Source organism: Natator depressus, chromosome 16, assembly GCF_965152275.1.
Source record: "Natator depressus isolate rNatDep1 chromosome 16, rNatDep2.hap1, whole genome shotgun sequence".
NCBI lineage: Eukaryota > Metazoa > Chordata > Testudines > Cheloniidae > Natator > Natator depressus.
In genome coordinates, this window is record NC_134249.1 from 10,113,121 (window position 1) to 10,140,000 (window position 26,880).

Below are 26,880 nucleotides of genomic sequence, written 5' to 3' on the forward strand. Positions count from 1 at the left end.
ACCAATTACTAGTGCCCTACCAAATTCGCGGTCCACTTTGGTCAATTTCACAGGTTGTAGGATTTTGAAAATTGTAAATTTCATGATTTCAGATATTTAAATCTGAAATTTCATGGCGTTGTAACTGTAGGGGTCCTGACCCAACTCGGAAGGCAGCAGTGCAGAAGGAAGGGTGGCATGGTATGGCATTGCTCCCCTTACTTCTGGGCTGCTGCTGGCAGGGTGCTGACTTCAGAGCTGGATGCCTGGCCAGCAGCCGTTGTTCTCCAGCCACCCAGCTCTGAAGGCAGTGCAGAAGTAATGGTGGCAATACCGCGACCCTCCTACAATAACCTTACAAACCTCCTCCCACAACCCTCTTTTGGGTCAGGACCCCCAATCTGAGAAACCCTGGTCTCCCCCATGAAATCTCTATAGTCCAGGGTAAAAGCATACAAAAGACCAGATTTCACAGGGGGAGACCAGATTTCATGGTCCGTGACACATTTTTCACGGACATGAATTTGGTAGGGCCCTACCAATAACTGCTAAGGACTAGCCTAGACTGGGGCTGTCAAATTCATTTTCACTTGTGCCCCAAGTAAGGCACAGAATTTAGCTCTCTGGTGGGTAAAAGGTTAAGAATGGAAAAAAATAGGGCCCTCTGTGCTTGGGGGAGGGTGGGTGGTGTTAGGGACTCCTCTGACCAGGGCTTTCCTGACCCCACACAGCTGCGGGATGGAGTGTCAGATGGAGTCTCACTCCAGTCAGACACAAATGGGAACCAGATCTCAGGCTCAGGTAATAAAACGGTCTTTAAGAAAACTCTTTTACAAGCTTAGGACCGTTGAATTTTCCTCCCGTACCAACTTCTACCAAAGCGTCAATGTCTGAGTCCTCCTTTAGACGGCAATAGTAATTAGTTTTGCCCACCCTGGTGCTTAGCAGGGACTGTCTTGTAAATCCTCCCAAATAGCAGAGCAGGATCAGTGTCCCATTATGGCTCTGGCACTTTAATTTGTGGAGCTCCATCGGCTGATTAGCATCAGACTGTGCTTAATGCTTTCACCATAGGAGCATAGACCCCAGGACCCTTGCCCCAGACAGGTGAAAGAACAGCAGTAAAATGCTGGTCCTGTTGACTTCAGGGAGCCCAGGATTTCCCCCCAGGAGTGTATCCTTCAAGGAGTGAATCAGAGGTCTCATCTCAAAAGCTGCAGCATTAATGCTTTGGGGGTTGTTAGGCTAACTCGTCAGACATCCTCTGAGAATAAAGAAGCAAATGCAAAAGGGTTTTAAAAAAACCCCTGGTGGTAACCCCTTTGGTGGTCAGCTTCTTTCTGGGTGGTCTGCCTCAGTCTCAGGGCACAACACCAGTCACTGTGGTATGTACACCGAAGGCTGAAATGACTTGTTCTAGTGACTTCAGCTGAGCTGCAGGCGCAAAGAATGGGGCAAAGAGTTAATGATGCTAATTAGAGTCCTGAGATAGGTCCCTAGCTGAGGATGGTTTGGGTCAAATAAGAATCTTTGCCCAAAGATGCAACCAGAAATTGAAGGGTTAAAATAGCGTAAGAAAGCTTGGATAAATTATATTTCCCACTGCCCAATCAAACACACGAACTGCCAGAAATCTTCCAAGGAAGTTTGTACTCATAACATTTTTGTCCCAATCTTGGAAACTCATGAGGGCCAGCTACTTTGGAGAGGCTTGTGCAAAATCAAACTAGAATTCTGATCTTCTGGAGGTTTGGCCATCACTTCCACATCTTGCCCTCTAAGAATTAAAGGTCAGATTTTCGCAGTAGCCATCACTTTTGCAGGTGTATTTTTTTCCCTCTGCAAATATCTGGGCCCACATTTTGCATCTGTAATAAATTGCAGGCATAACTGTTGGACGTTAAACATTTAACTATTTATGTTTGCAAATCAAGCAGTCAAATTACTTAATTGTGCTCAACGTTCATAATGTGTGCAAAATTACAGGGTTGGTTATTTGCAAGAGGAAAATTATACCCAAAAATATCAGACTGGATTAACACCAAACTGAAAATCTGGCTCGTAAACTACATTCTTCCAGTTAATATATGGAGGCTACATCCTATGAAGAACATATAGTATAGCAGTTAGATCACTTGAAAGAGGCATTTCTTTTCTCAGAAGGATGTTTCCTAGAAAGCAGGAGTGTCTCTGTGGTTTGGTGTATCGGTTTGGCACTTGTGTGTGAAGAGGGGAGAATTTGAGACACGAAATAATCATGATTAGAAGAGGGCAGGATGCTTTTCAAGAGTGACAGCAGGAAACGAACACAATCAATCCCATTCTGTCTGCAGAACGGTTATTGTGTCCTTCTGTGTGAATCAGACCTAAAAAGTTTAGTTTAAAGTCTGCATATTTCCTCTCTAGCATCTATACATAGAAAAAAACATGGAAAAATAATATTTAACTCTTGATTAGGACTGTAGCTTCCCACAGAGGGCCAGAACTTCAGGTGGTGTAAATCCATTGACTCCAGTGAAGCTATGCAGATTTACATCAGGTGAGAATCTGCTCCACATAGCCTCACAGTCCAGTTATATAACCAGCATGCCCATTTCACATGGAAATGCCCCTAAATTACCAACGAAATTCCCAGTTAACACTGATGTGATTTTTTTTTTTTTACCATCTCCCAGCTGGGTGTCCTGGTTAGCCCTGATGGAAGATTTTTTTTGTTTTAATGGAGACTTTTTAGCCATCTGTCGGGTCCCGGAAGGAATGGTTGCAAGGTTGTCCCCGCCCCCCCCCCCCGTCCCCACTTGCCCCCATCCTGATCCTCCCATTTAGTTTAGGGGCTGCTCGTGTTTCCTTCTTTGTTCTTCATCCCCACCCCCACGCTTCCTTTTGTGCAGTGGTGTAAAAGCCATCCCCTTTGCAGCTGGGAGTAGTAACTGCTCAGCTGGTTCCAGGGCTGCCCTCGGAGCCCTTGTAAAGGTCAGTTGAAAGGGAGCTCTGAAGAGCAAAACAAGTTATGTTGCCCCTCCCCCACTCTCCACCATGAATTTTGGCTGCATCACAGCCAAACTCACTTGTATACATCCCCACCTTGTTGCTCTGCTGTCTTGGCCAGCAAGAATGCTCTTTCAGGGCAGAATGTCTGGCCCTTTTCCTCTTCAGCTACTAGCTTGGCCAGTGCTGCCGCTGATTTACTTCCCTAGCACATCAGGCACAGGAGCTGGTGCGGGTTTATGAAATGAAATAGCATTTTGAACTGCCGGTCAGCTGATGGGCATTGTGTGCACTTGTCCAGTGACAGATATACTCCATAATCCCTCCAGAAGGACGTTTTCTTTGGGGACTCTCTGGCTGTCTGATCTACTTTGAGGTTCCGTGACCTCTCTTGACCCAATTTATGCACCAGCTTTCCATGTTGTCTAATATAAGCCCAGAAATTTTGAGGCCTTTGTTATTTAGATTACACTAGAATTATGATACAGCTTCTGTACAGAGCTTACTGCCTAGTGTTAGCCCTCAGAATGGAGAAGGAGATGCCACTGGGTTAGCAGGAACAAAGCTACGTTATTTTCCTATAGACCTTTGAAGGTTAATCAATGTTTCGGTCTAAGACAGAGGGGAGGTAAGAGCTGTGGGAGCAGAGATGTTCATGTGTGTGGATTCTTATGTGTGTGTGTATAAATTATTTGTTTTAATCCTTGTGTGTACCTGGGTATATATGTCTCTCCATGGGCGTGTAGGTAAATTTGTTAGTGTGTGCGTGTGATGCATCCCTGTGTATATACCTCTCCTTATTGTGTGTGCTCCTTGCCCGCTTGTGTATGTGTGTGTGTGTATCTTTGTGTCTGGGACTCTGGCTATGTACCCCCTTAAAGTCAATGTAATGTTACTACTGAATTTCTCCTAGAGACTATGTGAAGTAAAATAGGAACTGTTGAGAGCCTTTGCCCAAAATTCACTCAAATGTGAAATTCAAAAGAAATATTTTGAGGCTAGAAAGAGCTGGATATAGAATAGAACTTTTCATTTTTGCAGTGGGACTCTCTGCTTCCTGATTATGACAATGGCTGCAAGCAGAAATGATGAAACCCCAGGAGAAAATCTGTTCTTTCAGCAAAACTGGCTTGTTGGAAACAGGAAGTTCTGGAAGTCCAATAAGAAACCTTCTTCACACTTGATTCCTAGCCAGGTTTTGCTGACCCAGTTAGAAGTTCAGCTAGTTTGGATGAGCATCCAAACCTGTGGGTGCTGTACTCGAATTGAGCCAAACTCATGAATGTCTTGTCTCATTTTCTATATTTATAGAACAGCAGCCTTTCATAAATAACAAACACAGCTCTCTGATTGGTGGGCTAGATCATGACGGCCTTATTCTGTTAAGCTCCTATTGGAGTCTTGCCTGAGAAAAACTTGAGGAAAAACCTCAAGATTTAGCCTTATATATTTATTACATGCAAAAAATAAAGTTGTTAAAACATTATTAAGGTTGCAAAGGCAAGCATGGAAAATTTAGGAAATGCCAGAATTAAGGTTGCCTGTGCAACCTTAACTCTGTCCCCATGTGCATATGCATTATGATAGTCTTTAATTACATGACCACATACTGTTTCATCTCCACAGGACTCCACCCTCATATTTAGGTAGCACCTCCCATTTTAAAGTTTGCTCAACACTTCCCTTTATAAGACTCTTTTCAGTTGCTTATAATTTTGCCAAATGTTAACCCTTTAGGCAGAAATTTTCCATAGTGGGTGTTTTCTGCTGGGGCTGAATTAATTTTGAGAATTTTAGCCAAAATTATTTAGAATAATAGAATCATAGAAATGTAGGGCTGGTAGGGACCTCAAGAGGTCGTTTAGTCCAATCACCTGCACTGAGGCAGGACCAAGTAAACCTAGACCATCCCTGACAGGTGTTTGTCTACCCCTGTTCTTAAAAACCTCCAATGATGGGATTCCGCAACCTCCCTAGATAACCTATCATGCACATACACACCCCGTCTTCTTTTCTCAAGAAAAAACATGCTCGGTTTTTGTCTTTCCTCGTAAATCAGGTTTTCTAACCCTTAATCATTTTTAGTCATTTCCATGAATGAGACTAGGGTAAAATAAGTTGATTTGCCCATGTTAAAAATCCTTGAGACTTTTTAAAAAATGTTCTAACTCCCCTGTGATTTCGTGCAGGGATCTGAAATTTGGTTGGGGGCTGGGAGGTAGAGATAAACTTTGTGTCATGGATGTGGCTTTTACTGTCCTGTGAGAATCTACCCAAATGTGGCCTATATCATTTAGGTTTTGTGTAAGTATAGAAAAAAAAATCAAGTCATTACCACAGCAGCTGTTTGATGTTTAATGATCCATTGTCTCTTTGAGGAATCTGGATCACGAACAGTTACAATTTGTTAACTGAGCACCACTCTCCTCAGATCCTGCAGCAATTGTGAAATGCTTAGGGAGATTTAGGTAAGGAGCAACACCCCCCAGCAGTACTCCTTTATATTGATACTCTAAACAATGAAGCCCTTTAAAAAGAGGTACCCAACAGAGAAATGATGCTGTTAAAGTGCTGGCAGGTTTAGTACTGAAGCACACTCTTCTGTGCTGTCGGATCTTGCTGTGTGCTTTGAGATCTTACTCTTCATAATCTCTCATAATACAGTAAATTATCTCTGTCCCTACCCCACGAGATCAGTCTGTAGGAGGCACCTTGCATACAGACAGCAGGTTTATTGTCACAGCGAAGCTCAGTGATGTCTCACTCACGTTGTTGGGGCTCCAAGGTCCAGGCCAGTAGCTGCTCCGTTACAGCATAAATGATTTAGTTATCACAAAGCCAGGACTTTTATAAAGTTCATAACTAACCAGCCACTGCAAATGTATATATCTCATATTTAGCTGTGCTGTTCATGCCTCCCAACCTTGATACTACAAGGCATCATGTCAAGCATATGGGGCATAAATCAAATCCTGTAGCATTGCTTGTGAGGTGAATGGCAAATATCCGATCTGAATTCAGCAAGGCAGGCAGCAGCAGAAAAACAAGTACTTGTTCCTGGCCTGAGCAGTAAACTGCCACCTGGGCAATTCTGAGGTGCTTTGCTTGAGCCAATACTTGCCCCTGGGAGTGCCCCAAAGGCTGCTTGGCAGCATCGGAAATGGTACAGATGGAGTTGTTTTCTTAAGTACCTTGGAGTTTGAATTATTTAACTGTTCTGGAGGAAAGTGTGTGGAGGCTGGGAGAGAAGGGAGAGATTATTTCTTCCCTTCATAAAAGTATATTGGGTTCAACATTGTACCATGAAATATCCAATGCAGAACTCGAGAAGCTGCTCTAGTGGATCTTCCCTGACTTACCCAATAGCATGGAGCATGGGGATACTTAACCCAAATCTGTCTGTTTTAATTATTTTCCTCTGGACAGATAAAAGCTTTCTATAGGTTCCTGTAGAATATTTGCTCTGTCAAGCATTCCTCTGTGGCTTTGATACTAAACGATTAAAACATGCTAGGGGAAAAAAAACAGCCCCAACCTTTAGCTCCCTCTTCTTGGGCCCCTGACTGCAGCTTTGATTGTTGACCTAAATTCCCCTTTCATAACGGAGTCCTGTCACCTCTGGTTGTAGTCTCCCAGCAAAGCAGGCGTGGCCAACTTCCAGAAGTGCAAGGTATTATTCCCTCCCCGCCCACTTCTTTTCAAGGCTGCTGTGGACTCTACAGCACACCTGGTGCGTTCAAAGTCAGCTCACCCCGCCCCAAAAAATGGCACCACAAGCTCCCATCCCCCATTGCACAGTAAAGTGAGAAACCTGCTTTGAAGTAAAGATTTCAAACCTTAGCTAGTTCACTGGCTGGGTTGGTTATCAGGAAGCTGTTGTTAGAGACACAAGAAATAGTGCTGAAGTGATGGAAGGAGGCTTGGAGTTTGTTATTGGTCATTTGAAAATGGATTATAGCAGTTTGCACAGGTTACTTTAGCTCCCTTCCTTGTGAACACTGCCCACTGAGAATGCTACTTATAACTTTGGCACAGAGAGCTTCTAGCTGTGTGTCCCAGCCTCTCTGTAGCCGTTCCTGATCACCATCTGCTGCAACCTCAGCATCTTGAGTTTGGTTACAGCAGCGCCTCATAGAATCATAGGGTTAGAAGGGACCCCCTGCTAAGATGCAGGATTTGTCTCTAAACCATCCAAGACAGAATGTTCCCCCAATGACCTTTCTTCCAAAAGTTCAGCAACCGATGTCATATATTATATGCACAGTGCAAAATTCTCCCCCGTGCAAAGGGCCCGCACAAAGATAATTCACCATTTCAGTCCCATACAGTCCCTTAAAACAAAGTGGGACTTAAGTGGTATACAGGCCTTGTGCATGGCCTCCTGCAAGGATCAGTTATGATTAGCAGAGGTATACTGTAGCAATCATGGGTAAGGCTTCAAACATCATGCGTTTGGCTTAAAAATTGTGAGATTTAAAAAAAATACACTTCTGGTTATTTTTATTTGCTTGCTGGGTTTTGAGTCATTGGGGCTTACATTTTCAAGCTTTCATCTGCAAGCACGAGGGCTAAAACTTATTTTTTTCTTTGTAAATGAAAGCTGAGATTGTGACCTAATCCCCTAACTCCAAGAGCTGTGGCTCTGAGAAAGCAACAGATATCATGAGACTTGTGAGCTGGCAACACTGACAGTGCTCATCTCGCCTAAAGTGCTATCCATCCCTAGCAACTCAAGGCAGGCAAAAGTGAGGAAGAACGGCAATGTGAAAATTGTGCACTTTTTTCGGTGGCGGGAGGAGGGGCTTTGGTTTGGTCTCACACCATTTCATGGCTGAGAAACTTTGCTTTTCAAGACGTGTTTGTCAAATTCCGGTATTGCACTGAATCATCTGCAGAATCATTGGCCTAATTTTCCTGTACTCTGCGGACCCTTTACGCCGCTCTTGAAGTGTAAAGGGACTTTAAAGTAGGTGAAAATCTGCTGTAGCAGAGCAGTGGGAAGGGGCCTTAGTGGCTCTTTGTCCTGTATTTGTACAGTGCCTGGCACAGTGGCGTTGTGGTCCATGATAGGATCTCATAGGCACAACCACAATACAAATAATTAATAATAGTAACAATAAGAGTATAAATTATGTGAAAGTTGATCATGAGAACTACATTTATAAAATTTAAATTTCAGTCATTTTGCTCAAAAACAGGCTTGATTTTGGGGATGCAAAGGGGCACTTTTTTCTCAAAATGTTTTTAATGATTTCTAAGCGATAACTCACGCCGATGGACTCATTTTACAAAGTCAAAATAAACTGTGAAAACCTCTGATTTTGACGTTTTCCACATGTATGGAAATTATTTCACATGTCCCTATTCCAGAGCCCTTTCCTTTGTTGTTATTAGTGGGAGTGATAAATATTTATATTTTGATGGAGCTCATAGACCCCAATTGGGATTGGGGCCTCATTGCGTTGGGCATTGGACAAACACAGAAAAAGAGATTGTCCTCTACCTGAAAAGATGTATAAACCGAAGGTAAAAGCAGATGAAGGTAAGGGATGTGGATGTAACATACAAACAAATGGATATTGTGAAGGATTGGCACAGTTTTGTAAGTTACAGCTATTGTAGGGTTTTCCTCTCCTTTCCCCTCTTTTCCCTCTCCCTTAAAAATAAACAGCACACAAATATTCTATACATCCATAAAGCTAGTCTGTCTTGGAATGGAACAGCCTTGTAGCTGTGGTTGGATACCTGCAATGGTAAATGCTTGAGAAAGGAATATTGCATGAGAGATATGGTCATTTGGGTTGACTGATTGGCCTTTGCCCTAAACCAGAGAACATAAGGAATCAGAATATTAAACTGTTCCATCTCAGCAGCATTCACACAGGCTGGTTCATTAGTGTCCCCATTGTCACTACTTATGTGTCCTCTGTTGGCTATAAATCTTGAATTGATAGCAGCTGTTTGAGGCAAACTCAAGCCACATTGCATCACATCAGAGTTAATCGCACAAAGGAAGAAGGAGGTTTGGTACATTTCTGTAGTATTCCTGCAGCAGCTCCGTCTGTTCGACTGAGGTCAGTTGCTAGCCCCATGCAGCGCATAAGAAGAAGAGGAAGAGGGCTTATCATGGTCAAGAAGAGACCATTCTAACTTTCCTCTCAAATGTCCCTCATTTTGAGGGACCTCACTCGTCTGAGATCCAAAGTTGTTAGGATTTGATATCCTTGCACTTTAGTTAGTGAAAATTTTCTATTTCAGAAATAAAAACCAAGGCTACAGAAACAGATATTTACATTTTAAGATTTCTGTGTGAATGTTTTTTTGAGTGTCCCTGTGCCCCGGTTTTCAATCTCGGCAGATATGGATATGGTATTGTCATGTGCAACTTCTTAACTGTTCCTCTAGCAAATGCCCATAAAAGTCTGTATCTTACTATAGGAAAGGTGTGTCTTGCAGCTCTCTATCCCCCAGGTGTCCCTCCAGTCTGGGAGGGACTCTTTCCATACCAATACACACCTCAGGGCTCCCTCTATCCCATACTGGAGTGGGGGGATGCATTCTGGACTTCTAGTCCCGAGAACCTCTTATGTGGATGAAACTTGTCTTTCCAGTGTTCCCATCATTCACTACAGTATTACTTACCCAACACCATTACATGGTACTTCCATTGGAAGTAACATTTCACTTAGCACATTAAAAGGAAGCGCAGAAGAGAGGGCACATCTGAAAATGAGTGTGTGTATGTGTATACATATATATATATACACACATGCATGCGCACACACACACACACACACACACATATATATATAGTAAAGAAATAAAGCAAGCTGGGAGCCCTGACACCAAAACATCATTGGCAGCTTTGAATTTGATAGTATTCATTTCCTGGGTAAATATTCACCTTAGCCTGACTGGAAAATGTCATTTTTAAACCTACTTGTTTTCCTTCTCCCTTCTCTCTCCCTTCTCTCTCCCTCCCTCTCATGATCAGAAGTGGCAGTATAAGCTTGAAGCTGGTCTTGTAAAGGTTTTGAACTGAGTGCGCCCTACAGATGAATAAACACATTACCTTCCTAACCCTGGGATCTCTCTTCCAAAGGAAACAGGAAAAGGGGGAGCTTAGAGCCCCTGGCAAAATAACAGTGTGCAGAAAAAAGGCCTGTTTAAAAATTTTCAGCCTTCCCATCAGAGGATTTTGGGGCGGAGGGGAAAGGTGGGTGACAGAAGTGGGGGAAGGGAAAAAATACAGTGACTACTCCCGTAACCTTTGCTCTGTTGATATTAGACAAGACCACACTGTTAATGAGTGATTGTTAACAGATGGCTGTTGAGCAACTTGTCCAGCGTCAGAAGCAAAAGATGTTGTCATTTGGTGGTGATGGTGCTGGGAGGGTTAGGGTGCAGAGGTGAGATAGAGGGATATTTAGTCTTTTCACGGAGATAGAGCTGTCAAAGATTTATGATTTCAAGTCACTTCTTTTGGTGGCAGAGGGTGGGAAAGAGATTGTTTTAATGCGTTAGGGCTAGAATGCCATTTAGTACAGAAGTCCTTACTTTTTTTTCAGTCAAGGTGTCTACTATTAAGAGCTGAGGGGAGGAAACCTGTATTCCTTTATCTTCCTCAATCCCTGTATCTGACACTGGGAAAGGACTTTCTCTAAGACGGGGTGGGACAGGGTTCTGAGGTGGCATTGGGCATACACTCTCGCAGGTGCTTGACTGGCCGGTTCTTGTTCACATGCTCACGGTCTAACTGATCGCCATGTGTGGGGTTGGGAAAGAATTTTCTCCCAGGTCAGATCGGCAATGAGCTTGGTTGGTTTTTTTACACCTTCCTCTTCAATGTGTGTGAGCGGGCCACTTTCCAGGATTATCTGAGTCTATCTCACTGAGTGATTTCCCTGCCATTGTGGCGGCCTTGGGCACTGGTGCACCTCGGTCCCTCCTATTCTCTGCCTGTGGCAGAGTTGTGTCTCCTGTGGGTTGTAATACTTGAGTCTCAGTTCTGTTGTTGGGTTTAGTGTGTGAGTGGCTGGCTGGGTGGTGTTGGTGGCATGTGTCATACAGGAGGTCAAACTAGATGATCTGGTGGTCCCTTCTGTCCTGAAACTCTGTGACTTTATCACTGTGACTATGGTCTCTAACCCCCAGAGTGCTCTCTCTCCCATTTTGGGAAGTGATTTTCTCCATACCTTTATTCCCCCCACCACCACCCCATCGCTCCCTGTAACCCTGGGTGGGGGACTGCTTCATTCCTCTAGCTTCTAGAGCATGCTTTCTCTTTTCATTCCTTCCTCCCTTCCATTTCCCTTATATATTTAAATTGAGCTATTTGGACACACAATGAACCAGAGAGCGCTTTGCATGTAGGTGAGTAGAAACATGGATATGTAGTGTATGAGAGAGATCATTAGTATCTGTTCTGTTGTGGTGCAGTAAATGGATACACATCTTTGGATGTGTGGGGGATCTGGAATACAACTTGTTCATCAGATTCAATATAAGTGTGTGTATGTTTCTCTCACCAGTTCTCATTGGCTGGGATTTTAAAAGGAGCCTATGGAAGTTAGGCACCCAAATCAATCTCAGCAGGATTTGGTCATTTAGCCCTTAGGTTCCTATGGAAATCCCATCCATTTAGCATTTCTCCTGCTGTATTAAGATTGGATCTCATATTCATTTCTCCTGCTAAACTTTGCCTACAGGTTGTTCCTCCTGTTTTCAGGGGGAGAATGGACCCGGGGTGGGGGAGGCAGAGAGGGAGAGAGAATTAGCAATCAAGGACGTTTCATAAGACTCTATTGGTTTAAACCAGTGAGGTTAAATTTATGGCTCAAATGAAGTTAATGAGACTACACAGAACAGCTCTCCACTGCTTTGAAATTGCAAAACAGTTCTGGTCTTTGGCCAGGGAATGGGGGTCCCATTCACACTGCATGCCTCTGGCAGTCCTTGTCCTTTGATGCTAAGTTCTCTTGTATGGCCACGCGGCCACCAGATGGTTTAACACCACTGGTCTACGCCAACCCTCTTAATACCTCTATATTTTTAATGACAAAGTAAATACATTAAATAATCTGTTGTCACCCTTATTTATTCCTATTTCTTTTTTGGGGGCCCATAGGATTATATGACAAATGTTCTTACACCTCCCGTGACCGAGGATGGGTCCTGGGGATTAACACCGTCAGTGACCAGGGGAATAGAGACCCCCGCTATTTCTTCTCGCTGAAGACGGACCGTGCTCGCAAGGTCACCACCATTGCCACTCATCGCAGCTATCTTCCCAACCAGTGGGTGCATCTGGCTGCCACATACGATGGGCACTTGATGAAACTCTATGTGAACGGAGCCCAGGTGGCCACGAGCGGGGAGCAAGTGGGCAGCATCTTCAGCCTTCTGACCTTGAAGTGTAAAGTGCTCATGATTGGAGGAAATGCCCTGAATCAGAACTATCGGGGTTACATAGAACACTTCAATCTCTGGAGGACAGCCCGGTCCCAGAAGGAGATCTTGTTTGACATGGGCCAGGTGGTTCATGAACTAGACACCCCTCTACCTCAGCTAGTTCTTCAGGAGAGTTTACTGAATGTGAAAAACACCTGGTCTCCCATGAAGGATGGCAGCAGTCCTCAGATCGAATTCAACTATCACCATGGCTACTTGTTGGATACCAGTCTGGACCCTCCTCTTTGTGGGCAGACAGTCTGCGACAATGTGGAGGTGATCGCCAGCTACAACAAGCTTCCCCGCTTCCGCCGCAATAAGGTGGTGCGCTACCGGGTGATGAACCTCTATGACGACACATACCAGAACCCCACCGTCAGCCGGCAGCAGATCGAGTTCCAGCACCAGCAGCTGAATGAGGCCTTCAGCCGCTACAACATCACCTGGGAGCTGGAAGTGCTGGATGTGAAGAACTCATCCCTCCGCCACCGCCTCATCCTGGCCAACTGCGACATCAGCAAGATCGGAGATGAGAACTGCGACCCCGAGTGCAACCACACGCTGACTGGGTACGATGGAGGGGACTGCCGGCACGTACGTCATGCCCTGTTCCACAAGAAGAAGCAGAACGGCGTGTGCGACATGGATTGTAACTATGAGAGGTACAACTTTGATGGTGGGGAATGCTGTAACCCGGAGATAACTGATGTAACCAAGACATGTTTTGAACCAGATTCTCCTTACAGGTAGGCAACTTCTTAAACAAATGAGGTATTTATAATAATACCTGTGAACATCAGACTAATGGCAGTCCTGCCAGCTCTCCATTCCTCCATATTTATTGCTTCTCTTGTATTTTTTCTTTCCTTTGTGTGTGTGTTTGTGTGTGTGTGTGTAATTGGCGCACACTTAACCTGTCTCAGCACAAGTCCTCAGACCTGCCTTGCCACTGAATCCAAATTTACCCTCTCACCACCGAAGATCAGATTGTCGAAGATTTAAACAGCCAACTCAGGGAAATCCACAAGCTGTAGGTTATCAGCTGTAGGTTAGAGTGCTGAATAGCTGATTTTAGCCACAAGCCCTCAGAGTGTAGGAGTCAAAACCATAGGAAGGTCGCATTTGGTGAGGCTCTGAGGTGAGAGTGATTAAATACTTTTAGGCAGACTTCAGTTTACTGAGACTTCTTTAAAGGATAGACAGTTTATTCAGAGCCCTTTAATGTTATGTCAACACAGCTTTTTTTGTGCACACATAGGGAGGGAATGTCATTCTGCAGTTATAGAGAGGAGGGGTCTGAGTATGGGGGCAGGGGATGGATCACTGGATGATTACCTGTTCTTTTCATTCGCTCTGAAGCATCTGGCATTGGCCACTGTCGGAAGACAGGATACTAGGCTAGATGGACTTTTGGTCTGACCCAGTTTGGCCATTCTTATGAGTATCAGGACCTCTAGCTTCTGTTATGAGCTCTGTGTCTTTGAGCAAGTAACTTAACTGTCTCAGTTTACACAACTGAAAAACGGGGAAAGTATCCCTTCTCTTCCTGACAGGGGAGCTGTGTGGGCTAATTACATAACATTCATAAAGCAGTCTGAGATCTTTGGATGAAAGGGTCTACGTGTCTACATAAATACAATTTTTTATTTTGTATCGGGGTGTCAATCTCAAATCACTTGCACTGGTTTGACACCAGTTTAACGCCAGTGACTTTAGTGGAGTTGCTCCTGATTTACACCAGCATATGTGAGAGTAGAATCAGACCCTTGTATATTCAAAAAAACCCTCACCCTATGGTTTAAAGTCATTATGGTCTGTCTTAAACCTACATTAAATAGAAGGTAAGGGTGAAATTCTGTCCTTCACACACTATGGCTTATAGGGTTGCAGCTTATAGGGTTATGGGAGGGGGGGAGGAGGGGTGAGAATCACACAGCACTCAGAACACCCTGTGTTACCAGCCACCACAGAGCAGATTAAGAAGGAAAATGTCAGCTGTGAGAGAATTCCCTACATTGTGTTGGTTCAAGCCATCTCCTTAATATTTTGAGCAGAGAGAAGTTTTAAAAGGACACTTTCAGCTCAGTTTGGGCTCCAAATTTACAAAACATCTGAGAAATGCTTCTTCCATTTTGTTTATATAAATCCAATGTATCAATATTCCTTTGCAGCTCAGCTCAAACACTACAACCTTGTGATAGTGCAGGAGAGTCAGACAGTGAAATGCATTAAATACCAATTATAAAAAAAGGAAACTGACCAATCTACTTTCATTGTCCAGTCAGAGAAAAATGCAACTAAGCAAACACCATCAGTAGAGAAATGTAAATTGGATTTTTTTTTAAATCTGCAGTTTTCATAACCCATGGCTTTCGTAATAACATAGCTAAGATAATTTTTTTAAATGTTGTTTTTAATCTGACAGTGCCCTTTTAACATTTTTACTGTATCCAACATCACAAACATGCACAAACCTTTTAAATTCAACCTAACAAGAAAAGCCTAACTCAGTTTCTTCATCTGTAAAATAGGGATAAAGATACTTAACTCTTTTGTAAATTGCTTTGAGATCAACTAATGCAAAGTACTGTATAAAAGCTGGGTATTATTATTATTTATTATTTAATTTAAAATCACATGACCACATTTAAGACTGATCCTTAACATTCAGAAACTTTCAGGGCCAAATTTTCCAAACTGCATGCCCAAAGTTGTGCACAAAAAATGTACATGTGGAAGTTCAAGTATGTCAAATGTCATTTGCAAAATATGCAGTTCCATGGACAAAACAGGCATTTCTACACACTGTTTTTTCATGTGCAGCTGTTTATTCTTCTTCGGGTACCTCTGTGCACTGTCATTTGTGGATTTGGTGCCCCTGGCATCGAGCTCATGGAACATCTACCAAAGCCATGGCTTTTGCAGTTGTATGAGCTCCCCCTAGTGACTTCGGGGTCCCAGTGTATTTAAGAGAGCCGCAGCCCCCAACTGCCCAAGGTCCTTCTCCTCCACAGCGATAAGCACTGGGAACCTCTTTGTGTTGGATCTTCTTAGCAGATGCATATAGCCCCCCACAATTGATAAACATGATTGTAGCTTAGATCATCAAAAAGAGAGAAAACATAATGTGACCTCAGCACCGCCTTGAGGTTGCAACACTCTCATTGAAGGCCAGCAGTGCAGCTAAGAAGGTCTTTGAGAAACCTCACCTGTGTAAATGTCTATCCCGAATCTAATGTGAAAGTTGGATGTGTCCAGGAAATGCTCACACCTCATCTCAGCGCTCCATCTGTTGGGCATTCTCACTCTGACTGCATCGAAACCAACTATTAGGGGCTACAGGCATCCTTGATCACTGAGACTCTTGTAGTACAGGCCTCGGCATCGGGGGTTCAGGCTAACAATACAATTGGCAATAAGCCACCTGGCACTGCAGCCCTTATCAATGGAATGGGTAAAGCCTCCACCCCCTTGGTACTTGGCCTTGGTGCTTCCTTTCAGAAAGGTTCCATCACGACCGCTCCAAAGTCAGAGATTCAGTCAGCACCGACTGCACCCATTCTGCACCCATGCCAACCACGTCTGGCACCATGTATGGCCTTGCTGAGTCCTCAGTCCCTCTGCTGGAGGCCTCAGCACCTGTTGCGGAGAACATCTCTTTGTCCGCTACATGCTCTGCTCTGACTCCTGTCAAAGCTCAACGTCACATAAGATGCTGAGGAAAGGGAAACAGAACTCTGACTCCTCCGAGGGCTCCCGGGAGAAAAGGAAATGGTGCCAGACACATGATGATTCCTCGGCAGTGTGTCAAGAGGAGGTCTCAGCTTCTTAGTCTTCCTCAGCACCATAGGGCTCCACATTTCACTGATTTATATTCCCTACCCAACCTCAACATCACCTATACTGGACAGTCCGGTGCAATATAGCATCCTAGCATCCCCAGCAGAGGCACCAACTTCCCTAGATCGCGGGGGGTGCTTGGCCCCCACTCCACCCCAAGCCCTGCCCCCACTCCACCCCAAGTCTCCACCCCTGCCCCGCCTCTTCCTGCCCCCATTCTGCCCCCCACCCTACCTATTCCTGCCCCGCCCCTTCCCACCTCATTCCGCCCCTCATCCGCCTCTTCCTGCCCCTATTCCTTCCCCTCTCCCCCAGCACCTCCTCCTGCATGCCACTGAACAGCTCCTTTCCGTCCCCGCTGGGAGGAGACTGAGCAGGCTCCTTTCACTCTTCTAGCTAAGGGATATTCCGTGATTGGTCCTCTCAGACTTGATGCATTTATTCCATGGCCCCTTAGAATTGTTATGTCCCATGTTACAAGAAGTGCTGAGGGTGGTAATACAAATAATAATAGTAATAGACATTGCTCAGCCTGAACCAACAGGGCTGCCATGGCACTGGCCTCCAACTCTGCTACAGGTTCCTTGGAATCTCCTTCTGGCACAATTGGCAGGGTCCTCGAGTCCTTCAACACTGCCCTTTCAGTCACGGGCCCTGCTGCAGCCATCAGGTCACTGGTGCCAATTCCAGCACTAGTGTTGTCACTGGCTCCCCCTCCTTCCCTTCTGGCACTGATACAGACTCATAGGTGTTGTCTCTGAGTTACCGGGGGTACTCGACCCCCGCTTCGCCCCAAGCCCATACCCCCACACTGCCTTGCCTCTTCCCATCCCCACTCTGCCCCATTCCACCCCCTCCCCTGAGTGCACGCCATCTTTGCTCCTTCCCTCACTCCTCCTCTCCCAGCACATCCTGCATACCGCTAAACAGCTGATCTGCGGCGGGTGGGAGGCGCTGGCAAGGATGGGGAGGAGCTGATCCGCGGGGCTGCCAGTCGGTGCTGAGCACCCGCTATGTTTTTTCTGCAGGTGCTCCAGCCCTGGAGCACCCACGGAGTTGGCATCTATCTACAGACTTCTCCACCAAAGAGCCAACACGCCACAGCACTTGCAGATAGCAGTGGAGACAGTGACGGAGGACTTCTTTAGGATGATGTCAACGTACAAATGGGGAATGTCCCAAGGGATGGCATATCACCAGATGACAATACTGCTCCCTTAGTTGTGTCCCCTCTGATCAAGTTTCATCAATTCCAGGAGCTGCTGACCAGAATAGCTTATACGCTACAACTGGACGCTGGTGCCATACCAACTGAAGCATCTGCCCTTCTCTTTGATGTTCTGCAAGGGAAACCAAAGGATAGGATATCATTACCCCTACACAGGGGTTTGATTGACCCAGCCAAGGAAATCTACCTGACACAGTCTTCTCCAGCAGTTTCACGGAAAGGGGACAAGATGTTCCCAGTCATCCACCCACTCTCCCCATGGAGACAGGAAAGGTGCACTTGATAGGAAGACATATTTCTCTGATCTTTGGACATGCACATCATCCATTACCAGGCAGTGATGGCATACTACCAGTTTGACTTCTGGGAAACCATAACTCCTATCCTTCACCAAAGGATCTGGCTGCTGAATAAAAATCATAGTACATCACCAGGGATCCTAGTTTTCTGTGATAAAAAAAAACAAAGTTCTCCAATTAAAAAAAATAAAAATCCATGTTTTTCCAGGATTAAGATGAAACACTGAACATTAGTTTCCCTAGCCACAATATATAGTGGTATCAGTTGAACACAATGCTTTCTTGATATACAGTAGAACCCCATTTATCTGAGCCTCCATTATCCAGCTTTCTGTATTAACTGAACCACCAGCTTCTTGGGGCTCACAGAACTCCACCGCTGTCCACGCCAGGCAGCTGGTGGTTCGGTTAATACTGAGAGCAGGATAATGGAGGCTCAAATAAATAGGGTTTTACTGTATATATATATTTTTTCACAAGATGTCAAAATGAAAGATTCTCTGTACAAATGCAAATTCTGTGGTTTTTTCCATGTTTTCCCATGGCAAACGGATTTCTAGAATCCCTGTACATCATGCCCTGCATGTGGCATATGGTGCATCAGAGTCTTGTGCTAATACAATGGCCACCAGAATCACTGTTTTGCAGGTACTCATAGCTTTGCCCATCAGACCTCACTGCAGAATCTCATGGACAGATGAAAATCTTCCCCTTGATGGCAAAAGTCTTTTCAGTGAAAAGACAGGTGAAACTCAAAGCCACCAGAGCAACTGCAAGCTCTCTTGGACTCTCACACTTCACTGCCATTCAAGGTGGAAAGCCATGATGTGCAACTGATACCACAGACCTGGCTTGTCAGCGTCCATTCATACTTATGCATAGTACTGAAAGTGCCAGCAGACCTCCCGTTCTGCCAAACGGCAAAGAAAGACAAGAATGAACCATCCAAGGTCTGTAAACCATCCTGCTTCATCAGCCTGGAGGTTGCAGGTTTAATATCACAGTCAAGAGTCAGTTTCCAGTGTTCGGCATATCCTACCCTTCATCTACTGCCTCCTCCATCTTTCCCTCTCGAGACCATATTGTGCAGTCTATAAAACCTCATGTGAATCACATCAGATTTCTGTATAATACAGTAGATTGCGGCTACTCTATAGAGTTCCTTTCCATTGGACTACCTCCCTATTCTCCGTCTTACCCCACCTCAGGGACGCTGCTCGCACCACAACTCTATAGGGAGAAGTCAACTAATTCTTGGCAAAGGGCTCCATAGAGGAAGTCCCTCAAAAACTGAAGGGAAGGGGCTTCTATTCAAGTTACTTCCTGACTCCCAAAACAGGACACAGCCTCTGCCCAGCCCTAAACTAAGGGGACTGAACAGGCACCTCAAAGTCTTCAAGTTTGGGACACTTTCCTTGTGGAGCATAACTCCCCACATATCCCAAGGAGACTGGTATGCGACTCTTGACCTCAAAGATCCTTACGCTGTCACAGGGATCAGGCAGTCACCCCAAAAATGTCTGTGATTCCACCTACAGAATCAGCATCTAAAATGCAGAATTCTTCCCCATTGGCTTATCATCCATTAAGGTGTTTATAAAATGTCATGTGTTTCTGTATCTGGTGGCTGATGTTTATAGGTGCGCTATTGAATGCGACTGTAGGTAGCATCTCCCTACTAGAGGAGTGATTCCTCCATACATGCAAGACCTGCGGGCTCTGAAACAACGTTCAGACATAAGGGTTTGCTTGACCTTGCTAAGGAAATCTTCCTAGCACAGTCTACTTCACCAGTAGTTGCACTTATGGCTTCTTCCACATGTCATCCTTCATGGGAAATGTCATAGGAGATCTCTGCAACGCTGGCTAGTTTGAATGCACACACCCCAAATGTGGACAGCTTCAAGAGCAATGGACTATCCCAGCAGAGCTGTTAAAGAATCTTTCGTGATGGGAGGAGACAGTAAAAAGCAGGAATTGCATTCAGTCCTCCAGTTCCAAAGGTTGTAGTCACTGTAGGCCTCTCCAGCCATGGCTGGGGAGTCCACATTCACCTCCGGGTCTGTACAGTCAGCAGGGATCCAGACGATCCCTAGGAATTCTGGAACACTGAGTGACACATTGGGCATTGGAGTCGTTCCTGCCTTCCCTGGTGGTGAACACAGTACAGATACTAACTGACAACACCGCCGCAAGGCATGATGTAAACACACCAGGTGGAGCTCACTCCCCCATGGGGTGTCCGGAAGCAGTAAAGCTTTGGCTGCAGTGCATTCCTCATTGAACACACCGAATCGCTCTGCAGCTGCCAGGAGCAGAGAATTCTCAAGCAGACTGAACCAAGACCAACATAAATGGTTCCTGAAGGACTCGGGGACTCGGCACCTTTCTGCAAACGGTGAACTCCCTCAATAGATGTGTTTGCCACCAAGGAGAGCACCAAGACTCATCACTTCTGAGCTAGAATTTCTAACAGATTGGAGCAAGGACTTTCTGAATGATACCACCACCCATACCACTACTACTCAGAATAATACACAAGACCCAAACAGGGTGAAAGCTCTTCTGATTGCATGAGGGTGGCCCAGACAACATTGATATGCCAACCTATTACAATTCTTTCAAACTCCACTGTATCATCCGCCCTTATCCCTGGATCCCTTATCCCAGGCAGATGGGAGAATTCTCCACCCAAATCTACAGTCCCTATTCCTGGCAGCCTAGATGATAGACTTCCAAAGGGGCCTGACCTCTCTTGTTCTGTAAGAGTAAGTCAAGGAAACCTACAGTCATAAAATATTATAGACAAAAGTGGAAACATTTCACCTTGAGGGTAGGTAATAGGTGACTTGTTCTAGAGCCTCCTCCTCCCATTTCTGCAAGTCTGTGTTATTTGCTACACTTAAAGGAAACTGACTTATCTGTGGCATCCCTGAAGGTTATTTAGTTGCAATTTCAGCATAGTGCCAGCCCGTACATAAGTCTCTCACTCTACAGTTAACTGATTCTGTACAACCTATCACAACCCATTAGTGCCACGATTTCTGTATGGTTTGGTTTTGTGTGTTAGAAGGTTTGGGGTTTTTTTTGTTTGTTTGTATTATTTGAATTATTTTGAATGTTAACTGATTCTTTAAAGACTTTGCCGACACCTTTCCCTCAGCAGAGGAGTCTATTACCATGCGGGGTTGATATTTAGTATTTGCAAAGCTCATGGAGTCCCCATTCAAGCCCTTGGGAGACCACAAGTGGGTTACAAAACCTCATTCCTTATAGCCAGGCCCCTTTGGAAGTCTATGGCACTAACGAGTTAGCAAACTGTTGCGCTGTTCACGCCACTTGTGTGCTGCATTTCTTTCCCCCAGCACACAGTGGAACCAGAACCAGAGGAGGGCACAGCTCTGACAGGCTGGCTGGCTCTTTTCAAGGAACTTTCCTCCCCAGGCTGTGAAAATGAAGAAGGTCTGGTCCCAATGGTTAATTTCAGGATGAGGCCTAGGGAGAGATTCCAGGCAGAAAAGCCCAGGATGGGGGACAAGAGGGCTGCAGAGAGCAAGAAGGCTCCTGCAGTAGACCCCAAGATGCCATGGGAGAAAAGATTCCAACTGAAGTAAGACTGGGAGTGGTTTGCCAAGGCAGGGAAGGCTCTGGGCAGGAAGGTCTGGGAGGGGCTTGATGAAGAGTGGGGAAAGATGACTATATAAACTGTAAAATGAGAACTTTTCCCTGGGGCTTTGAGGACTTTATTTTGGAACTGTTTCTGATACTAAACCAGCCCAAGCCAGGGTGTTATTGGCTATGAGAAGAACCTCTGTGAAAATTTCTGAGGAGAGGGAAGCAGAGGCAGGAATGCTGCAGGGCAAACCCCATGCCACAAGGGAGGCTCTCTGGAAGCAGCCACCCCATTACCACAACTATCGTTCACCGTTGCGCCCACCCCTTCAGGTGCAATCTGTGCTGCTTGCTCTCTGTCCCCAGCTAAAGAATCTGTCCCTCTGTGTGTACATCAGATGCCCCACTTTGGGGAAAATGCCCTTTAAGAGCTTTTTACTTTAGTAATAAAAATATTAAATAGATCAGAAGACAAAATCCACTGCTGGAAAAGGCAGGGGCTTTTTTTTCCTGTTCAGAAACAATGGCTAGGCGCCTGCTGCAGTCTAACATGCACAAACAGAAATATATGGCATCAGATATTGAGACATACATGGTCCTTCCACAGGTATTCCATTTTGTGGAGGAAGCACATATTTATTAGTTGAGATCATCTTTAAAGTGCATGTGATGTCTCCCCAATAGGCCGTATGTCATGATAGCACCCACTGAAACGCCTATAAAAAAATCTGGAAGTGCTTTTTGATGCATTTGACAGTAATGGCTCCTTTAATGCTATCACGAAGGCCTGTGACACAAAGCCTTGTAACAAGTCTTTAAGGGCTGTTATGAGATGGCATTATCCCTGTGCAGCGCAGGGCTGTTGCAGTGTTTATAACACGTGCTTATTAAAGATGTGTTATAAAAATAATTTATGATGCTTGTAACAGTTACTGTTTTTTAAAATGTAGAGCCGGATCTAGTGAGAAGTGTGATGTTTAGGATCCAGTCCCACTGCTGTGGGATGGTCACACCTGAAATAGAGACAAACCTTGTCATTAGCATTTCAGTTTGCTCAATATACCAAGAGATGCATGAGAGGATGCACTTCGAAGATTCATAGAGCTCATCTAGATCTGAGCAAAATTCAGAATTCTTGTTTGGCAGAGGTTTATAAGAATCTTTCCTTCAGTTTTGAGCTAAGCAAGTTTACACCTTCTGGGTTTTTAGTTTGTATGAACCCCCAAGTTCTTAGTGAAACTCAATTGCGATGGTTTCATTTGGATCCCATTTCAACACACAACACCTTAAATTAAGAAAGGTTTGCATGAAAGTAGTTCCAGGTTCATTAATAATGAATGGATAAACAGACAATTCGGAGCTTCCAAAAGGCAGCTGTGTTGGAGAAACTCCATGTAACACGTACCATTTTAGGGGCATAACCATCTAATAAATGTCTTAAAAAGTCAGGAAATTCAGAGTGAAAGCTGAAATTCCATATTTAATGCACGGGGCCTATGTATTCTAGCACGTGTGCTCAGTTAGTTTGCTTAGAAGCCTGCAATATAGGGAACAGCAGAGGTGGTCTGAGGGTGGAGTTTAACCTTCAACTCTGAATTTCCTGGTATGTGCAAGTTGGAAGCGAGTGCTTAACTTTTCCCTATTGTAGTTTTTCATTTTTAATTTCCTTTTCCTTCTAATTAATGACAGCTAGGGGGACTCCACTGAGATTGGATCAGTTTCTTTGGACCCAATCTGATCTCAGTGAAACTATTTGGGAAAACTGGACTAAGCAAAATTCTTTTCTCATTGGGCTAATGGGCTCCAGTAGCTGCTCCAGTCCCAGTAGACACCTGAGAGAAAGAAAGTTCAGAGACGTTATTTTACAAGGGACTTTGATGGCTCTGGAGGTATGTAATGGGACACAGAACCTTTAAATGACTGGTTTAAATCCTGGACAGAGCTGATTGGTGATCATTAGTGACTGACACCTGAGTGAAATGAGTTGGAATATCTCAGTCTCGTTGCCAATAGTCAGGTGTGAAAACGACCTTTGCGGCTGGCACAAATTGCCCCACTTGGTTACGTGTCAGCAAAGAGACCTTGGACTAGAAAGGCTTTGGAGAGTGAGCTCCCTTCTGACCCCTAGAGATGGGTCCTGCAGGTCAGAACTGAGCTGTATTGTTCGGAGAACCTTGCACCAATGCTTCCTGTGTGTGTGCCAGTTGTGTGAATAAACAGAGGACTTCAGTCTCCTGGAGCTGTAACTTCAGCACTTTTCCCCAGTATTGAACACATTTTTAAAAATTCACTCCCATCAGCTGTTTAGCTAGAATTCACCAGAATGAAGCATTCATAGAGAAATCTGAAAATTTTCCTGAGTTGCCTGGCTACCGGTTTTGTAACTGACTCAAAATTTGGGTCAGGTTTATTATAAGGTGTGAGACTCTGGGCCTAGTTTCAAATGAACACGTTAGACATATTGTTTCACCTCAACATCTTGTGACACTTGTGATTTCACATGTATTTGACATGCAACTAGTGGAATCTCTGCAATTCCTGATGTTTTTCTTTGAGATTTGGGGTTCATGCAAACATCAGAGAGAAACTCTGGGTAAAGGACAGTGAACATAACATAGGAACTCTGTTAGTCAAACACATAGCTGAGGCATCTCGTCGCTTAGCAGAACCTACATTTAGGGAAATACCTTAGAAATACTGAGAATATGGGAAATTCCCTTTACCCTTTGAGAAGCCAAATTCTTCCCTTTCTGATAGATAAAAGCTCTTTCATCACCTTTACAGGATGCAGATGGATCGTTTTTGTTTTTTAATTCCCTGAGTCTTGTTCTGCCTAATCAGCATCATCATGTGCGTTTTCACCATTGACTATTAACACTGACCACAGCTGACAAGTTTAAATTGCCATAGGGTTATCCCAGGACCAGTAATAGGACTGGAGTAGCAGAAATGTTTAATTCAGTTAAACCAACCAAATGAAAACTTAGATTAGACTTTAAAACCTGCAACTGCAACTCTACCTACCACCTTCGACTCTATCTCTGAACAGCTCTTTGTTCTGTCTCTATTTCTGAGACTCAAGAGTTTATTGGAGTTGGGGGGGGGGGGAAGAAGGGGGTTGCTAAGTGAAAAAGCCAGTGAGCAAATGGAAATACCCTCCTATTTCCTCAGTCTAGTGCAGGAGTCAGTCTCTCTCCCTCCCTCCTCTGTTATGGGGGGCCTCCTTTTCCGTTTTCTCAAGTTGGCAACGGCCTTATTTAATCAGTTTGCTCTGACGTGGAGCCAAGAAGGGGCTCCGCTGGGTGATGTCGGGTCTTGTGTGCATTCAGACATCCACAGCTGTTAGTGAGCAAGGGTTGGCTTTTGACTACTGAGGGATTTTTTATAGCCACAGAGGGCGACTATTAATAGAATAAGTTTACCAAAACATAGAACTACCCAGCACTGAAAAGCTTGGGGAGGTGTGTATGTTGGGGGGGAGGGGGAAGCAGGGAAGCTATGGGATTCATGCCAGGAAAATTCAGTGTTGAAATTATACCAAAAGATAAAGTGAAATGAACAGCGCTGAGAAAAGGGTTGAATCTGTTCCTTGCACTATGATAGCATTTCTTCTCCTTTGTTAATGACCTGCCCTGACCTTACGGATTTATTTCTGAATTGTCTCCTTTTGAACAAAATTGTAGTGAGAAAAAAGATAACAAAAACGTGGGTAGAAAATGTCTACTTTTTGGAGATAACTTAGACTGTGGAATAATTGCCCAGGGGAAGCATTGGAATCTCCACCCCTTGAGACATTTAAATTTAGACTGGAAGACATATGTGGAGAATTGTGCATTAATATGGTATGAACTAGAGGACTAGAAATTTTTTTCCATCTATGATTTTCCTCATAAGATTGTGTGAGCTTTTTGGCCACGCAGTCACGTTTACAGGTGTACCAAGAAGGATTGATTAGTAAGCAAGGAGCAGAAGGGGACAAAGGTGCCAATTTAATACCTATTTTAGACAGTGGTAGGCTACTGATAAAGATGCAAAGTCCATCAGGAAATAGACTTGTTATTCCAACTCCTTATACATTTTGCTTTCCAAAGACACAAAAGAAATGTGCCCAACTCCCACTGACTTTTAAAGGGAAATGAGTGTCTAACTCTCCATTGTCCCTTTGAAAAGCTGCCCTTATATTGGATTTTTTGTATAAAATGGAAATGAGACAGAGACAGATTGATTTATCAACAATTCAGAATAAATAAAGAAATATAATACATTGTATAATACATGAGGGCGACCCTCAACAGAGCCAGAGTTTAGTTTGGTTCAACAAAGCACCACAAAGTTGGAAAACTTATCCGAACTGTCTCGGTCTGCAAACTGGTCTTACAGGAAAACTCCTGAAAACTCCAGGGCTTCCTGTTTCCCTTGAGGCTTGGAATACTGCAATACCATCTTTCCTTGCAATATGCCATGTTTCTGCTTTCAATCCCACCAGGAACTTGCAGTGGAGAGGTGTAGGAAAACCTGAGAAAAAGTAAAGGAGAAAGTTACATGGCCTTTTTGTAATGTCAAGGAAGCTCAGGTTAGGTTTTGGCTCAATATTTTGGGTGAAGGGTTTTTATTTCATCTGTATGTAGGACTTGCTTACTGTTAGGGCCTCATTCTGTGAGGTGCAGGGCACTTTCAACTCCCACTGACTTCGGTGAGAGTTGAAGATGCTCATCAGCTGTTAGTAGGCACTCAACACCTTGCAGGATTAGCCCCTTTGTCTAGAGCAGACTTCCCCTTTACTTCACATTCCTAAACATTCATTTCACCGTTTTCATTGAAAAAATACAATGTGCATGTATGTTATACTTTCCATCCAGACGGGGATTCCAAAGCATGGGCTTTCACCAAGGTCCTGATCCAAAGCCCACTGACATCAATAAAAAGACTCCCATTGACTTCAGCAGGCTTTGGATCAGGCCCTAGATTCATATAGTAATACTAATATAGAAGTCACTTCTGGGGTGGGGAAGACAGTAGCCAAGAGGGCAGCCAGTGCAAAGCAGCACACTGCACCAAACATAACGCAAAATGCTTCTGTCAGGCAGATGCAGTGGATATTTCTCCCATTTTGCCTGAGGCTCTCTGGACATTTTTTAAATCTTTCCCTGTAGGCCAGTTGGATCTGTCTAGAGGCTGAGAGTTCCAGGTTTCCAGTACCCCTTTCATATGTTCAGGATTCATCTGATAGATCTGTTGCTGTGGCTAGATTTACATCTGGATTTTTGCTTCTAAGTCCCATGTTTTCTCTAGCAAACCTAGACGTAATCGTTTAGATCTCTTTGACTTGAATGTTCAGAGAGTATCAGCCTACCTGCGTGAGATTCATATTATCTGAAGCATGTTATTTTTAAGCTAGTATACCCCATTTCAGCAGTTAATAAAAAAAAAATCTCCAAATGGAATGTCTCAGATAATTTTCTCCCCCAAAATGTTATACAGTGG

General features: G+C 44.3%; 1 protein-coding gene across 2 annotated transcripts in view; it reads left to right on the top strand.

Moving 5' to 3' along the window:
- PAPPA (pappalysin 1) overlaps window positions 1-26,880 on the top strand; it is a 229,397-nt gene that overhangs the window by 28,747 nt on the left and 173,770 nt on the right. For both annotated transcript variants that reach the window (XM_074973627.1, XM_074973626.1), the window contains one exon: window positions 12,095-13,163. In XM_074973627.1, the coding sequence (XP_074829728.1) occupies window positions 12,095-13,163 (1,069 nt within the window). The remainder of the gene's footprint in view (window positions 1-12,094; window positions 13,164-26,880) is intronic.